Genomic DNA, 17,817 nt, shown 5'->3' with positions numbered 1-17,817 from the left:
CCCGGAGGCACAAAGCAATGCCCTGGGAATGGCTCTCCTCTGAGGTCAGGCTGCTGACTATTTCATGCCCTGCATAACTCACAGGCACCGAAGACTAAATATTTGGGTTTTGAATGGAGAATGATGTACTTGCATTTCCTAACTGACTCCAATGGCCAGCAGCATGTCCAGCGTGATCAGGCCTTGCTAACGATGTGAGCTGCGCTCCAAATTTAGCTCTAATTTAATCTAAATAAAATTGCTTCTGGGCAGTTCACTGGAGGGAAACTGAGGTGGTACAAGTTAGAGAGTCTGTGCTAGCCCTCACGCTAGCTCCCAGGAGGTTAACTTTCATGTCACACCTGCTCTCTCTGAAGTCAGCAGGCTTATGATAAGGCTGGATTAGATGTTTCTCCTACTGTTGTTCACTTTATCCAGGTACTCTCAAGCCTGGATTCAACGTCCTCTTTGAGTCAGAAGAACCTCTCAGGGGACTTTGCAGCACTAGATATAACTATAGATTTACTCTGATGTTGAAAAGCCACACAGCAATATCCAGGGCTCCTCAGACAGAGGACGCTGTTGTCTTGGGTGGAATTTGGGTGCAAATAGCAAAAAGAAGTTATTGAAAAAAAAACCCCACATTATGTGGAGAGTCTATCTCTGAGATGGGAAAAATCTTCTAGCAGAAAAAGGGCTCTGTTGACTTAAGAGTGATGTGTGTATGTTGCTTTTGAAACTGCCAGTGTAATGGGTGTAAGATGAAATGAATAGGCATGTTTCAGAGTTGGGAGGAACCCTCTGTGTCGTCCTCCGAGACTGGCGAGACCCTGTCTTTGCCCTGGAAATGTTCCTGTCTAAATGTGGACTAATGCTGTGAACATTGTGAGAGGAGAAAGCAGCAAGGGAGGGTTAAGAACTACCTTTGGAGTAAATCCTATGAGTTTCTAAAGCCTTTTGATTGAGACTGAGGCATGTTAAGGTGGAGCAGGCAGCCTGGAAGTGGGGTTCAACAGGGAAAAGCTGAATTTGGAGCAGAACAGCTACAGGTGCTTGGCTCGTGGGCAGAGGGAAGGTGTTACTGGTGTAGCAACACTCTGAAGAGCACTGGCAGTAGACGTGGGAGGGACATTTCTGAAACGTAGCCCAGATGTACATGTCGGACAGTACTAAAAGCTCCAGGGTCTGGAAGTTCTGGGGGATGTGAAGATGCTGGGTTGTAATCCAGCATCAGGCGACAGTGTGGGAACTTGGTTTCCTTCACCCATGTTGCCTTTGCTGGAACGGCAGACGGTGGGTTTGCCAAGGTTGCAGCAACGCGAAGCTAATGAAAACAGAAGCTGCGCAGCCGTGGCTTGCAAGAAATGGTAAAAGTAGCAGCAGGGGGTTGTGCAACGTGGGGTGCAATGAAGTGTGTCCTGTATCATGAATCAGTATGAACTGATAATTTCTCTAAAACCTGCCCATTTCAAGAGTGGCTTTTGTCTCTCCTCTTTCTCCCTCACTCATCATCCTGGAAAAGAAAGGAAGCATTTTTCTGATTAATATGAATTAGCATTTACTTAATGTTTGGAGTAAGGAGCCAAGTGTGTTCTGCATTTGCCACTAGTGCAAGGCAGCCTTTTTTTTTCCACACTGGACATCAGACAGTCATTTCACACTGGCCATCAACTTGGTTGCCAAACAGCGGTAGTTTCTTGGCAACTGTGTGGGGACACTGTGGCTCAGGGAGGAGAGCAAAGAGGCTCTGGTTACTATTCCGAACCATTTTGGTTGTCCAGTCCCTCCTTTGTTGTTAGTTGACCTTTTTAAATTTAGCAGAGGAACAAAATGGAGCACTCTTGGGAAGCAATCCTGCATCACTGGCTTTCCCCTTGTGAGGACACAACAGGCCAGACCAGGCACTGTGCTCTCGAGGTGTTCATTTTACTTGCACTCTCCAGCAGGAACATCTTTCAGTGGCAGCCAAGAACTGGCGAAAGCACAGAGCCAGTCCCAGGCTTTTTCTTTCCTCCTTGCACACCCAGGGTGTTTGACAGGAGGTAGGGCAGTGCCTTGGCAACAGTGAAATGGGAAGATAACTTTTGGGAAAGACTCCATGATCCCTGAAGCCACGTGGTTGTTTCAGATGGAACCCCCACACAGGTAATGCTCAACTTGGCGTGTAGAAGAGGGATGCTCTTACTATTGGGTTGGGGTGGGGAAGGATGGCTACACTGAACAAAGCTGCTCTTCCAGTTCCTGCATGGGTTGTGGCTTCACCAGTAAATGCTGGAGAGGGAGAACAGGCCAAAATGGGTGGACAGTCACATCTGTGTCCTGCCACCCCACCTTATCGTGGGATTGTGTTGAGAGGAACTGCCCCGTTCACCTCAAGGACCTGTGCCTGTGCTATGATGAGGTGGTTCAGGATGCAGCTCACGCAGCAGGAATAGACACCAGGAACGGGGCAGGAGCGTGGTCTGGTGCGCTGTAGACCCTGATGGTTGTTTTTTGGACTTGATGCCTTGTGTAGTTGAGTTGGATAAACCTGCTTCTTCTGGACAGGCAGAGAAACTGTCCATCCCTTCTTTTTACACCCTCAAGTTCTCACTCCACACTACAAGCACTCATCAGTGAAAAGATGGAAGTGAACTCCTCATTTTAGAATGGCTTTGATAGTATTAGCAGGCAGCAATATTTCTTTTTAATATGCTTAGAGGACTCTGAAAACAAGAAAAAATAAGACCACATGTTGCCTTTCTTATATTAAAAAAGCTATAGTCATTTAATAATTTTAAAATGGCTCTCTACAAGATAACAAACTGTAATACAGGCTTGCAATAAAGGTTCTCCTTTTGAAAGCACAAACTATCAACATAACCACTAAGCTTCAAAACACTTTTTTTACTTTCTAAGAATATACAGTGAAAAAAATGGAGAAGGAAATCCAAAAGAATCCCAAACAACTCTAGTACAAAACAGGTTCATGTGGATTGCTTTTTGGCAACTGGCTATCGGTTACAATAGCATAACTGCACTTTCTGGATATTACACCGGAGCCAAGCCCTGGAGCCAATTCTAGGCCAGCTGAGGTTGTGCTGGCTCCTGTTGCCCTTCCAGGAACAGTCTGCAGACCCTGGAAGCGACGTTACGGTAACTAGGAGTGGTCTTCACTCTGAGACAATATATTAAGGCTGCAAGATTTCATACGCTGCTGAAATGGTTTTGTTACCTAAGACAACAAATCCCATTTCAATAAGGCACGTGTTCAGATACAAACTGGGAAAGAGAAGAGTTGGGCAGAAGTGCCGGTTTTCTAGGTGCTACTGATCTCGTGACTGTGTATTCACCAGTGATCTGCTTGCTGGTGCAAACGCTCAGAACACATCAATGTGGGACTACCTTGAATTATGCAAGGACAGTAGTGTTCGGCTTTAAAAATGCCAGAATCACCTGGAATTTACCTAAGCTATTGCTCACTCTGAAGCATGGCTTTTAGTCTGAGGACCACAGGCAAATGGCATTCTGTGACTTATTTTTAGGGGGTTCACAAAAGGCAATGAAGACAAATAAGCTTATGTGTGTTTTGGAGCAGCCAGCATACATGAAATTTCTAAAGGAGTCTACCACTCTGCTAACAGTTTTTAAGGGTCTAAATTGAAAATTGCTGGGTGGGACTGTGTGTACTTACTGATGGAATGGCCCCATTAAAACAGGAGGTCATTTCTGGCAACAATGTAGTGCAGAAGGACCAGCACCTACGGAATAGAATTCGGAAAAAAAGCCCAATAGCTGAATGGAAGTCAGAATTGCCATAGATGCAATTAATTCTCAAGAATATGTCCTACAACAGTAAGTGCTATTTCTTCATTAAATTGTGTATACGCTATAGAGATGTTTAAATATGTCACTTCAAATTTACCTGTTTTCTTTCCATATGCATTACAATTTGTATGTTAATCCCTCTGGAAGGGACTGGTATTCTGAGACATTGCTCATCTGCAGCCTCAAAGATGAGCCCGATGGATCCTGGGATGCTCTCAAGGTAACTCTGAGTCCATGAACCATAAGGCTTTTGGGCCTGACTGTTAAATTTAATTGCGAATGCAAGGACATACAAGGTAAACATGTATGAATTTACATTGCTGGGAATCCATCCATGTTTTTAAATCCCCCGTTGCACAGTTATTAGAAATAGCAGAATTCAAATGCCATAAGATATTAAATATATACGATTCTGTCTTCCTTCTTAGAAGGTTCTTTTTCTTATATGGCCTAAAAATGCTTTTCTCCCAAATGCTGTACGCCTTGCTTGATGCGTTGCTTGTTGCAGTTGTGCATATATGCTAGTCAGAATGATTGAATGCTGTACATAACAAAGTAACATCAAGAGGAGAGTTGAATTTCACGGAATTAAACTATAGAAAGTAATTTCTAAGAAGGGAATGGAGTTCTATGAGAACCATTACACTTGCTTCATGGATTGCTACAAGTAGGTTTCACAACCAAGTCCATGTGCCAAAATCAAGATGGAATGAAACAAGAAGAGTGCAGCATCCAGTTAACAAATATACTGAGGAAACAGGCAGTATATACAAAAGATATGCACTGCTTACCCAACGCATAATTTTTAAGGTGCTTAATTGATGGTTTAGAGAAAGTAGCAACATATACAAATATGCAGTGTATACAAATCTAAATGTGTATTAGAAACATAATACAGAACCAGATATATTCCCAGATCCCTGATTTCATTAGATTCTCTAATGCATAAGAATGTATCTAAAATTTCATTAAAAATACCTAAAAAAAAAACCCCAAACCAACCAAAACAAAACAAAAAAAACATTTACATAAAAATAGCTCCAGTTTGTTTGCTTTTGTGTTTTGCTGCTTGTGGATTGGATTCCACTGGGTTTCATAAGGATGCCATTTGGACCAGCGAGAGTTTGAACAACTGTGCGTGACGAGACAGCTCTGTTACTCGGTCCACCATCTGCTGTAGGGCTGCTGTGTTGGGGTAATGCAAGGCAGCCATCTTTGTAGCCAGAACGACACTCTTCAGCAGTTCACACAACTGGTTGCTGGCATTCATCACTTTGTTGCATATGTCCTGAGTTGTCACTTGCCTTGTGAGCATGTCTCCAATGAACACAAGTTTGTGAGCGCTCAAAATGACAAATTTGCTGTGAGCCACGAAGATTCGGGGGGGCTGAGAAGCGTTGACACAACCAAAAAAGGCGTCAATGGCATTTAGGAGGGAGTTGAAGTGAGTCTCGCATTGGTCAGAATAGAATAAGAGTAGCTGGCTGTCACGGGAGGTGGCAGTGCCGTTTGCAGTCTGGAGAGCTTGAGGCGGCTTCCATTTTGAGATGTCATTCTCTACTGGCTTTGTGATCTCTTGCTCCAGACGTTGAAACTGATTGATCTGAAAGGCAAATAAAAAGGGTCTCTTCAAAGAATATTCTCCTAAGACGTTATATATTCAATTTCACTTCATGCCTCAGGACACCTCTAGGTATCATAGATTGACCTTATGCTAGTATATGTTTTCGAAGATCTTTTATTTTGGAGAGTGAGGGGTAATCAAGTGCTTTGGTTACCAGAAATCCAAATACACAGACTTCAGAAGAGTCTTCTAAAATACTTTATTTGCATTTAAAAAAAACAAACCCTCCTGAATTTACAGGCTGTTGCTCATTTGGAATATTCTGAAATCACAAGTGACAGAGATGGATCCAAGTGGCAATGACTCCTACACAGTCTTTAAAAAGCTGCCATCTCTGTGGGATTTTGAGATGACAAACCTTTAACTTTCACCTCCATGTTGCTTGTACAATTTTCTGCCATACAATATGGCAACAACGTATTGAAGTATTAATATGAGGGCAAAGTGAAGCCCTCAATCTTATATGTCCTACTTTTTTTAGCATTTAAAGTGATGTTAAGCACAGTATTGAAGTTAATGGTATTGATCTTCACTGAACAGGTGTACAGGTGGCATGTGCATCCAGTGTGGTCCAGTGATGAAGGCACTGGATTGCGGGTCAGGAAACCTAAGTTCTTGAGCTGACTTTGTGACTGACCCACTGTGAGACATTGCATAAGTCTGTTTCTTCTCTGTGGTAAACTAGAGACAGAGACTGCTTTTTATTACACATATGCACTGGGCCCACCACAATGGCGCATTGTATAAAAAAAAAAATTAGTCTCTTAAATTGAGATGGTTGGAAATTGTTTTCAAGGGAAAAGCTTATTCCTGCCACAAGAGATGTCATTCTAAACACTGAAAGCTGTGGCTGTGCCTCCACTCCGTTATGAAGTGGCAACAAGGAAATGGACAGGGCAGAGATGATGATCTTCAGCATAGCTACTCTGCAGTAAATACTTAAGATTTCTTTGGCATAAGCAATCGCTGACACAGATGCATAGGGCCAGGAAGGTGCTACAGTCTTGATGCTCACCATTTCCCATTTGCAGCATGACAGTGCACGTCCTCGTCCTTTGCGCTGATAAATCCAATAATGGTGGAGCCTGACTGGCACAAATCCCACTTGGAAAGAAACTAACCAGGAGCTGCTGTTTAGCCAAGACCTAATACCTGCCATCTTCACTATCTAGCACCTGGGACTTTCCACCTGCATGTGCTGGCACTCATGCATGCCTCACAGCCATGATGCTAGCAGTTGCACACTGCTAAGGGAAGGGCCCCTCCTGTTTTATTTGATCAGTACTCCTTATGTGCAAGGAACGCTGCATTTCAGTGTGATTATTGCACCTGAGTGAACATACCTGATGGTGCTCTAGCTCCATTTTGCTCTGCTTGATGATATTTTCTTTTTCCAGCAGCTCCTTCTGTTGCCTTTCAAACTCTTCTTTCCCCTGTTTTGCAAAACATAAGACACTGTGTTAAATCAAAACCGCTCCTGAGCTAAATGACAACTCATAAGTCAAATAACAGGCTGCTTTGTATTGGCTTTTTCACTGGTAGTGCACCACTAAGAGTATGGAGAAGAAAAGGATAGTGTGGCAGAGCAAAAGGCTATTGCTATTATGTATGCAACAGTCTTATTTGAGAGGAAGTAATCACCCTTGTGAAATTACTCTTGAATATATATTAGTGTGACAATCTGATTGCTATTTTCCTGCAAACAGCTTCTGCAAAAACCACAGATACCTCGTTTGGCTTTGTGCGGAACAAGGTGTTGGGTTTACCTACCTGCAGGTGAACATAATCGTAGTCATCCATCCAGCTCTTTTCTGAGCTCTCACTGGGGGTATTGTGGGGGTGCTGACCTTTACTCAGGAGCGGAGGAAGGGGACTGCAGCGGTTCTGTGCTTTTTCTCCGTGACGCTGCATATGAGGATTGTCATATACATAGTCAGGAGTGTTCATGATGTTCTCTGGTAAGTTTTTGAAACGTGAGCTGCTTGACACCTGTTTGAAGAGCACCTCTGCGTTGATGCTGATGGTAGTGGTCAGTTGCTTGGCATCATCTGGGACTGTCCTTGCCACCATAACAAACCGATCCAGGTCATCACACTTGTTCTGCAGTCTGTTGACAGCTAGAACATTCAAAGACCAGTTGTAACTGTTCAAGTCGTGACTGGTTTGGGTAAGGATCTGGTGAGAGTCCTCCAGCCTTTGCACCTCCCTCCTCATTTTGTTAAGGAGGCTGAACTCGGATAGGCAGGAAGCATTGGCTGCTGATCCTTTCGCAAACTGGAGGTACTCCAACAGCGACTGCTCCACCTTATCCACAGCAGTGTGAATTTCATTGATGTGTTTCTCCATATATCCATAAGACCGCCAGTCTGCTGTAATGAAGGCCATGAGGTTATTGACAGCTGTCTCCACCATCTGCTGGAGGCGATAAAGCCTTTCTATAGCAGTGTCTGGATCAAGGATTAGTCTTTTGTCCTGTGCAGTTGATGCTGAGAAAGAAGAGTCTTTTGATGTTGTTGAAGATGTGGACATGTTACTCCTTGTGCTTCCTGTGCTGGAGAAAGACAACCTATTTATCCCATCAGTCACATCCTGTAAGCCTTTAGTGTCTTGGAGGACTGGTGGTGGCACATCATATACACCTTCTTTTCCTTCTGGGATGAGACTTTCACCAAGTCCTGTCTGTTGTCCTGGGAATGCAATTCCCCTTGGGGTATCATAAACATCTTTTTGAGGTGCAATTTGCTGTCCAAGAAAATGGTTTTGATGGTTCATAGGGATGTCATAAACACTCTGTTTCTGTGGCACTCCATCTGGCAATAAAAGGCTTTCAGGAGAAAATTTATTAAGCTCTTTCCCAGTTGCTTTGGTGATGGGAGGAGGAATATCATATGCTCCTTCTGGTCTCACACTGTGGCCCCCTGGAGATGAAAATTCCTGCAAATTTTCCCTCAGGCCTGTATCATCTCGGCATGCAGATGGAGGTGTAGCATAGACCTGAATCACAGAAAGCAAACCATGAAACCTTTGGCTAGAATAGCAAAATATTTTGCATTTTCCATATGGCCTATAAAATGCTGCGATGGAGGATCTGCCACTGACTTTCATGGAGTCAGCTACTTACTGTGGGTTTGAGTGTCAGTTTTAATATCTCACTTTTTCACATTCATCTTGATGCAAATTCTCATAAGCAGCAAAATCCAAAAAGGCAGCATGCTTCCACAAAGATAACGTAGGTCTAATTATCAATTCACACTCCATAATGTTAATAATTTTGATGCAGTGCTTCACTTTACCAGTTTTAACAGTTTAAAAACCTAAGGAAATCTTTAAAGCACTGAATCTCCCCTTCTTTCAGGATCATACATGAACTCTTGTTTAAACATGTCTGGTCAGACATGAAAATACAGGATCTTGTGGAAACAGTGTAATACTTACCCCTTTGGCAGGTGGTATGTCATAGACTCCTAAAGCTTTTGCTTCTCCCATGGGAACTGGAAGTACAGGCCCCTTAACCGATGTGGGGGGAATGTCATATATCTAAAGAAAGAATAAATTGGTTACAGAAACAAGTCACCTCAGGAAAGCTCTGATCTCAGATGAGTTTTCTTGGTTTCCGTGTTTCTTCTCAAGCAGCCTGAAGATGATCAGAGCTCTTCAACTTTGTATCATATGGGACAGCTGCTTGGATATGCCTGGTATTCTGGACAGTTAGGGGAAATGCATTTTGCTAGGCCCCCTCCGGGCAATTGTGTGGATAGTAGGCTGGAGAGATGTAGTCACAGCTGACTTCCATCCCAAGAGTTAAATCAAGGCCAGTCTATTAAAGATACCTGTTGGGGTGAACAGGGGAGCAGTATATTCATGTGACCAGAACTGATCACACCCTTACTGACAGAGATTAGAGGAGTTGACGAATAAGCTTCTACTAGTACATGCTAAATTCTCTGAAAGTAAGGCTGCCCCTGTCAGTATCGCCTATCTGCTTTATTGGGTGCAGTGTGAGCTGTCTTAGCAGAGAGTACAGCTGTCAGATGTTTGAAGTGTCCCACTTGGTAGCATGTCCTACATTACAGCGGGTTCTGCATGTCGTCTAAGGCCACTGTCTGAACATCTCTTAACCCAGACTTCCCAACAGTTCCAGCCGTTTGATGTCAGTCTGTGTTATGACCTATTAGGCTTCAATGTTGTTCCCTAGAGGAGCTGCTCGGTCAAAGAGCCATGTAGAGATGCAGGGTTGTTGAGGTACAGGTCCTGCAAGCATCCACTCTAGATGTCTGTGGTCTTGGGGAATGAATGCTAAGGGTGTTCCCCAGAACAAAGATAACATTTTAAGTTCAGTGACATAGTGTAGTAGATATGTGGTGAAAACAACTCCCTGCATAGTAGCTGTTCATCTAGGCGGTCATTTTACCCTTACTGAGTGAATTACTGTCAACTATGCAACAACAAAGTAAGGGGAAAAAAAATTGTTCCCAGGCAGCAAGTTTATTCTGTTTAGATACACCCTTTGATCAAAACACAGAAAACAAATGGGACTTTTGCATTTGGTGTGCTGCCAAATCTTAGTCAACATCAAATACAACTTTGAAATACTTCTGCGCTCTGTGAATAAGCCACAGCATCTAATTAAAACATATTTTCTCTCTGAAATGAGAGATTATGCTTAGCTCATAAACTTCTGGTAGAAATTCATCACCTTTTGTATCCTGTCAGTTGGCAGTTTTATTGGTACCTACCCCTTGGAGAGGGCGAACAGGGGGGATATCGTAGGTATCCTTCTGGTATTTCGAAGGGAATTCATAAACATAACCTTGTCCTGACCTGACTGGAGTTATTACCTGTGGGATAAAAGAAAAAGAGGAAACGTAAGTCTCCGAGGATCTTGGCACGTTCTCTCTGTAACTGCACAGGGTATAAACAATTCAGTACTATTAACATTCATGCTTTATGTGGCAATGTTAGTAACACAAGTCTACATATACTCCTGCCAGTTGAACACTGCAAAGTGACTGTTAGTAGCTACAAATGCACCATTTTTTCCTTCCAGACCAGTTCTGACAGGGCTGCTTTCTAGTGCTACGGTATCTTCTATTTGTCAAGCACAGATTCTCCAGCAGGTCTAGGAGAGTTTGGTCCCTTCTTCCCGCTGACCACCCATTAGCACAGACCACATGAGGTGATGGTTACACCACCCACTCACTGAGATCAGGGCTACGTACGTGCTGGTCCTACTGAGGTATTGAGTGTCCCCACTTGCTGACAGAGGCTTAAAGTACTACGTTCAGGCTCTGGGAGTCCACCCCTTTTCTCGCGGAGGTATTTCCCACCTACTCCAGCAGGACGTCTTGTGTTACTGCTCCACAGTACAACATGCTGGATAACTGAGTGTGAGCTGTGGCTTTGGAAATTCTTTACATAGAAAGGCTATGCTTAAACCTCCCAAAGCAGGACATTCAATTTTGCTGTCTCCGTTTGGTTTGTCTATATTAGCAGCTAAAAGATAGAAAATGTTAAGCCATTCTTGAAGTATATAATGCAAGAACAGCCTCTGAAAAAAAAAAAAAAAGTGCCTAGAATTTACATTTTTTGACATTTTTCTAAACCATTAACTACCATAATGACTTCAAATAAAATTTGGTGAAAAATAAATGCCTTATGTTTTGGACAGCATCTGCATGGCAGAATTTCAGTATTGTGTGGTATAAAAGAAATGTCACCTAACTCCAAGAAAGAGCTTGGTTTATGGTGGAAATGCTGACATCTTAACCTCTGCTGGTGCTATTCAGCTCTAACAAAAAAAATATAAATACTATAACCCAAAGGCATAAGATGGCAAATTACATAGGCCCCTCCCAGATGTGGCTTTGTACTCAGCTGGGGAGAATTCTGTATCAGAGCTACCTAACTGTCTTTAGAAATGTATGCAAGACATACAACAGACCTTCTGCCCAAATGCTGTGTAAAGATCCTATAACAGTTTTTGCTGTAAGAAATCCTAGCATCCTGGCCAGAGTTCACAGTGAGTTTTGTTTGACTGAGGTCTGCAGGGAAAGTCCCTGATGCTGACCTGCTATCTCCTCTCTGCTGTTAACAACATAGGCTTTTCTTCTTTTTACTTGCTGCCCAAATATTGCTGTGTAATCTCTGGCTCTGTACCATGAAACAATCACTGTATTTTCCCCCTGAGATGCCATACCAGTATACAGTACAGGTCTGATTCAATGCGAGTAGCCCAAGGCACTGGTAGCACCAGCCACTGCACTGACTGCGTGTGCCTTAGGTGAGGGAGGAACATCCACACCTGGCAGGGGTTTTGCAGCTGCTTTTCCTTGAATTAGTATCAGAGGACAGGAACTGGAAGTGATATGGTCTCCAGAGCTCTGGGTCACTTTGCTGCCCATGAGAGAACTCCTGCTGAATTGGGTGTGGGGTTAATAGGGCTTACACATGTCAGAGTTTTTTAAACAGAATCTAAAAATGTACTGAATTTATAACAGACTGTTCCTCTCCCACAGAGTCACCTACTACATTGTAAAAGGTATCTACAAACAAAACTTTTAAGAAAGTTCAATCTTAAGTTACTGGAAGCTTCCCACAACAGATCACTCCAGATATTATCCCTCCCAGGCCACTCTCATGTAATACTGGGATTATTTTGTTTGCCTGAGAAACTTAAAACTTGTATCAACATGGCTTCCTCATCCTTTTTCTGCCAGTGAGGGCTAGTGATCAGACTAGCATATTTTGCCATGTATTTTTTGCCCTTTTTTTTTTTTTTCTTCCTTCAGTTGGGTGCTGCCAGTCAAATGCTTTCCACCCAAGTCAGGAACAGAAGGATTTGGTTTTAAGCTATGTTTACTCAGAGGTTCCTTCCAGGGGCTCTAAAATTACAATCATGACATTGCTTCAATGATGAGCCACTGGGTGTTTAAAAATGATCCCCAGGAGAACAGACAATGCACAGTAAAAACAAAGGGCTGCTTCCTGGGTAGCCCATCTCCACTAACCTTGCTGCTACTGTGAACACTGTGTCATTAGGCTGCTTGCTAATATGCTGGGAAACTGCTTGACCATCCCAGAGAAAAAAGCCAGACTGTTCATGGCAGGCAGCCAGAGGCCCTGCAGTTCAGCTCTGCTTTACCTGATCGTTGCCTAGGTGGACAAGGCGGGAGTCAGGCTGTTAGGCTCCAGAAAGACAGGTATTGGTTCCTCAGTCTGAAATTTTTATAAACCCTTTCTCAGTTGTGGTCTACTCCAGAAGCTGAACTCTAGCCTCAATCCAGAGGAGGAGTAAAATTTGACCAGATCTCCAGGCCTCAGATATGTGATTCTTCTTACAGTCCTGCCCATGGAGGCAATGTATGGCACCTCTGGAGAAGCTTTATGGCACCTCAGTTCTCCGAGGTTCTCACAGCCCTTTAGAGAAGCACCTTTACACAGGCTCAGCAATAACTGTCCTACCCATCTCATGCCTAAGCTCATTCAGGATACAAGACACCACCACTCTCTCCTTGCTCAGAGAATTAATTTCCATGAGCAAACTCAAAGAAAAGTCACAGGCCTCTAATATTGTTATTAATTAAATCTGGCCAGGGACATCAAGCTCAACAAGAAAAGCTTCTATAGGTATGTCGGTGATAGAAGGTAGACTAGGGAAAATGTGGGCCCTCTCTGGAAGGAACCAGGAGACCTGGTTGCCCAGGACATGGAGAAGGCTGAGGTACTCAGTGACTTATTTGCCCTGGTCTTCACCAGCAAGTGCTCCAGCCACACCGCCCAAGTTGCAGCAGGCAAAGGCAGGGACTGGGAGAATGACGAACCGCTCACTGCAGGAGAAGACCAAGTTCGAGACCATCTGAGGAGCCTGAAGGTGCACAAGTCCATTGGACCTGATGAGATGCATCCACGTGTCCTGAGAGAACTGGCAGATGAAGTGGCTAAGCCACTCTCCATCATATTTGAGAAGTTGTGGTAGTCCGGTGAAGTTCCCACTGACTGGAAAAGGAGAAACATAACCCCCATTTTTAAAAAGGGAAAAAAGGAAGACCCGGGGAACTACAGGCCAGTCAGTCTCACCTCTGTGCCCAGCAAGATCATGGAGCAGATCCTCCTGGAAACTGTGCTAGGGCACATGGAAAATAAGGAGATGATTAGTGACAGCCAACATAGCTTCACTAAAGGCAAATCATGCGTGGCCTTCTACGACAGGGTTACAGTGTTGGTGGACAAGGGAAGAGCAATGGACGTCATCTACCTGGACTTGTGCAAAGCATTTGACGCTGTCCCACACGACATCCTTGTCTCTAAATTGGAGAGACATGAATTTGACGGATGGACCACTTGGTGGATAAGGAATTGGCTGGAGGGTCACACTCAAAGAGTTGCGGTCAACAGCTCAATGTCCAAGTGGAGACCAGTGATGAATGGCATTCCCCAGGGGTTGGTATTGGGACCGGTGCCATTTAGCATCTTTGTTGGCAACATGGACAGTGGGATTGAGTGCACCCTCAGCAAGTTTGCCAATGACAGCAAGCTGTGTGGTGTGGTCGACACTCTGGAAGGAAGGGATGCTACCCACAGGGACCTTGACAGGCTTGAGAGGTGGGCCCGTGCAAACCTTATGAAGTTCAACAAGGCCAAGTGCAAGGTCCTGCACATGGGTCGGGACAATCCTAAACACAAATACAGGCTGAGCAATGAGTGGATCAAGAGCAGCCCTGTGGAGAAGGACTTGGGGTTGTTAGTGGATGAAAAACTGAATATGAGCCAGCGATGTGTGCTTGCAGCCCAGAAAGCCAGTCACATCCTGGGCTGCAGCAAAAGAATTATGACCAGCAGGTCTAGAGAGGTGATTCTCCCCCTCTTACTCTGCTCTCATGAGACCCCACCTGGAGTACTGTGTTCAGCTCTGGGGCCCTCAGTGTAAGAAAGACATGGACCTGCTCAAGTGGGTCCAGAGGAGGGTCACAAAGATGATCAGAGGGCTGGAGCACCTCCCCTGTGAGGATAAGCTGAGAGTTGAGGTTGTTCAGCCTGGAGAAGAGAAGGCTCCGGGGAGACCGGAGGAAAGATGGGGAGGGACTCTTGAACAGGGAGTGTTGTGATAGGAGGAGGGGTAATGGTTTTAAACTGAAAGAGGGTAGATTTAGATTAGATATAAGGAAGAAATTCTTTACCGTGGTGGTGATGAGACGCTGGAACAGGTTGCCCAGAGAAGTTGTGGATGCCCCAATCCCTGGAAGTGTTCAAGGCCAGGTTGGATGGGGCTTTGAGCAACCTGGTCTAGTGGAAGGTGTCACTGCCCATGGCAGCGGGCTTGGAACTAGATGATCTTTAAGGTTGTTGCCAACCCAAACCATTCCATGATTCTAATATAAAAAAAGAAGCTGATCTGAGCAGCACAGGTAATAAGGCATAGAATTATAGAGGGTTGGAAAAGACCTTTAAGATCATCAAGTCCAACTGTAAACCTAACACTGCCAAGTCCACCACTAAACCACGTCCCTAAGCACGCACAAGTAAAACCACTTGCTCTTGTTGTTATAGGTAAACATGATATTTTGCTTTTGTAAAAAGAAGCTCTGGTGGCAAAGCAGATGATATCCTTACACCGTGGAGCCTGGAACAGTCGTGGAAGACAGGCTGTGCTCATGCCCAGTATTTACAGAGATCCTCCCTCACTCTGCATACAAGAGTATCATGCAGCTGCAGTTATTCTTGTAGCTCATCCTTAGAGACCTTTCCCATTTTTCAAAAAAGGCTGACATACCAGATGCTATATGAAAGTCTTACAGTACTACAAGGCTGCTGTTTTTATTTACTGTGCTGTGATACAATCCTAAATAACTACACTATGGCTAGACTGGTCAGATGAAGGAAGCCAGTTTCATTCAGTGCCGCAGGACTTTTTATCATGTATCTTGACACTTTCACTCTTTCCCAGAGAGACTAACCCGAAGTAGTGACCAAGCAGGGTCACTCCTTTATTTGGGTGAAACAAACCCCTGCTCTGGGTGCTTCCTGCTGTTGTCAAAGGAAGTGAGAGGTTAAACACAAAGTGCCTGATTCTGTGTATTCACGAGTACAGCCCACCGACATGGGTGACTGCAGACAGAAGACCTGAGCTGTCTGCGGTGCTGTGCTTAGCAGGTGCACTCAGGGTGGCATTTCTTTTCCAAATAAAAAAGCATCAGAGGCTTTTAAGTCTGCTCCTTTTTAGGCTTCTGAAAAAGCTATACAAAAGACAGAAAATACGACTTTAAGAAACTCAGCAACACCCACTAACAACCAAGGTTTGTTGATAACATGAAAGAGAACTTTTTTCTCCCAGTGACTCAGGTATATTTTCCTGTGTGGAGGATTATTATCCAGTAACAACATGTTCTGAGCAAGTTCATCATAAAATCCTCTACGAATGCTGATCTGGTCTGCTCTGAGTACAAGAACGTTTCCTGTTGTTCCTCCATCCTTCTTCCCTTCCAACACTTTTCATTAGGTTAAACGTGCCTCTTGGACTGCTTGTTCCCAGTCAGTTCAGAACAGAAGCAGCTCACCACCAAAACATATCCTGAGTGAATGTTTTGTAACAGTAATTAAAAGAATACCCATGCTACATGACAAAGTGAAAATGTGGAGCATTTGTTCTGACTCTCAAGTCCCCAAGACATGACCTTACATGGAAAGCCAGGACATGTGGTTGCACTGCTTGTTCTGTTTAAGGAAGAGGGAGGTAGCCGGGTAGGTGCAGTAAGAAAGGTACCAAACCCAGTTTTTTCAGAAGTAACTTTTGATTTTGGATATTCACCCATAAATACAGTAAATTAACTTGCTGCTGCTGAATTGGGATGCTCAGCCCTTTCAACACATTGTTGAACCTTTTCTTATGGTTTTGAATGTTTGATGGCAGTTTAGTTTTGAAGATGGACTTCAGAAGGAGGGAGGTAGCTGCAAAAGAAAAGTTCCCCTTCTCCCACATCTGGAACAGGGATAGCAGCCCTGTCTGGTACTTAGGAATTTATTTCCTAACAAATGTCACTGAACTTCAGACCTCATGAGGATTCTTTCTCCTTTTACCTCTTCTCTTTTAAGAATGCCTGTGGTCATCCGAGTTTAAATAATCCTGCATTTCAAACCAGCAATTTTCTTTGTTTACACATTGAAGGAAACAGATGGCGTTCCCACAAACTATCTAACCCAACATTCTCAAAACATAGTTAACCACTTAATCCATGCAGAGCAACTAACGGGGACCAGGTTTGGCTCTGGTGAAACATGTAATGAGCCTACTTCAAACTTTCAGTACTGCAAAACAGAGACAATTGAGCAGAAAGTTTGTTCTGTTCTTGCTGAAGACCATGCTCTTCCAAAAGCAATTACTTGGGTCTCTTCCATGCCAATGGCATGTTCCTAACCAAGAAAAAGAGCTGAATGTGCATGTACTTTGCAAAAATATCCAGTCCTGTGGTTCATTAAATCCCTCTTCCCTAAATATAAGGGAAAAAAATCCATTCTATTTCTTCTAGGATTAAAATGAACATTAGGCTGCAATAGAGAACATTCCTAACTAAGGCAGCAACAGGACAGTTCTTGTGCTTATGGCAGATGCACAACACTGTAGTTTACATTGTGTAACAAGGATAAAGAGCAAATAAACCTACTGAAGCCAACAGAATTACTCTGAATTTATAGCAGCACTGTGGAGGGCAGAATTCAGCCTGCTCCCAGGAGGAGCAATGCCTTGTATGCAGAATGATGGGAAACAAGCTTTGCCAAGTTTTACAGGTGAGAGAACTGAAGCAGAGGTATGTTGCACCTCTGCAACACTTTGCCCCACCCAAACCACAGGCAGACAGGGGAGCTGAAAAGGGCAGCTTGCAATTTCCCAGTACGGCCTCTTAACCCCAAGAACATACTGATGCCTGCTGACTGCTTTTAAAATAGATCAGTGCTTTTTGGAGGTGGAAAAGAGGAGGCATGTGAAGTAAATTTATATATTTATTTTAAATCTGGATGAAGAATTGTATGAAAATATATTTCCTCCCCTGATGCTCTCCTCTTCACCCCATGGGTAACTCTCAGCAGTTGATGAGCTACTGCCATCAATTGCTGCTAATCTCAGCTGTCAGTCCTGTATCTATTTAAATCAGCTGTAGCTTACCCCGGGAAGAGTTGTGCCCTGGGGCAGGCCCAGTAGTGGTGCATAAAGCGGGGCTGTTATAAAGCTTAGATATGGGGAAAAAATGAATGAAAATGTAAGTAAAGGAAAAAGAGTATGATTGTTTTCTGTTGTAAAGTGTTTCTGTAAATGTAATACAAAACTCTAGTTGTTGAAATTCTGCTCCTAAGCCTTTTAGGTGGATATATAACAGCTACCTGGGCTCTCTTAGGCTTGTAAGGAGAATGAAATA

At 43.8% G+C, this 17,817-nt stretch overlaps 1 protein-coding gene across 2 annotated transcripts in view; it reads right to left on the bottom strand.

Annotated features, from left to right (window-relative positions):
- Positions 1-2,718: 2,718 nt before the first annotated feature.
- NEDD9 (neural precursor cell expressed, developmentally down-regulated 9) overlaps positions 2,719-17,817 on the bottom strand; it is a 77,990-nt gene continuing 62,891 nt past the window's right edge. For both annotated transcript variants that reach the window (XM_052773329.1, XM_052773241.1), the window contains exons 3-7: positions 10,147-10,248; positions 8,846-8,947; positions 7,181-8,404; positions 6,754-6,843; positions 2,719-5,389 (exon numbers count right to left, since the gene is read on the bottom strand). In XM_052773329.1, the coding sequence (XP_052629289.1) occupies positions 4,880-5,389; positions 6,754-6,843; positions 7,181-8,404; positions 8,846-8,947; positions 10,147-10,248 (2,028 nt within the window). In that variant the 3' untranslated portion in view covers positions 2,719-4,879. The remainder of the gene's footprint in view (positions 5,390-6,753; positions 6,844-7,180; positions 8,405-8,845; positions 8,948-10,146; positions 10,249-17,817) is intronic.

The sequence above is a fragment of the Harpia harpyja genome, chromosome 1 (assembly GCF_026419915.1).
Source record: "Harpia harpyja isolate bHarHar1 chromosome 1, bHarHar1 primary haplotype, whole genome shotgun sequence".
NCBI classification, from domain to species: Eukaryota; Metazoa; Chordata; class Aves; order Accipitriformes; family Accipitridae; genus Harpia; species Harpia harpyja.
This window is presented reverse-complemented; position numbering and strand designations above follow the sequence as displayed.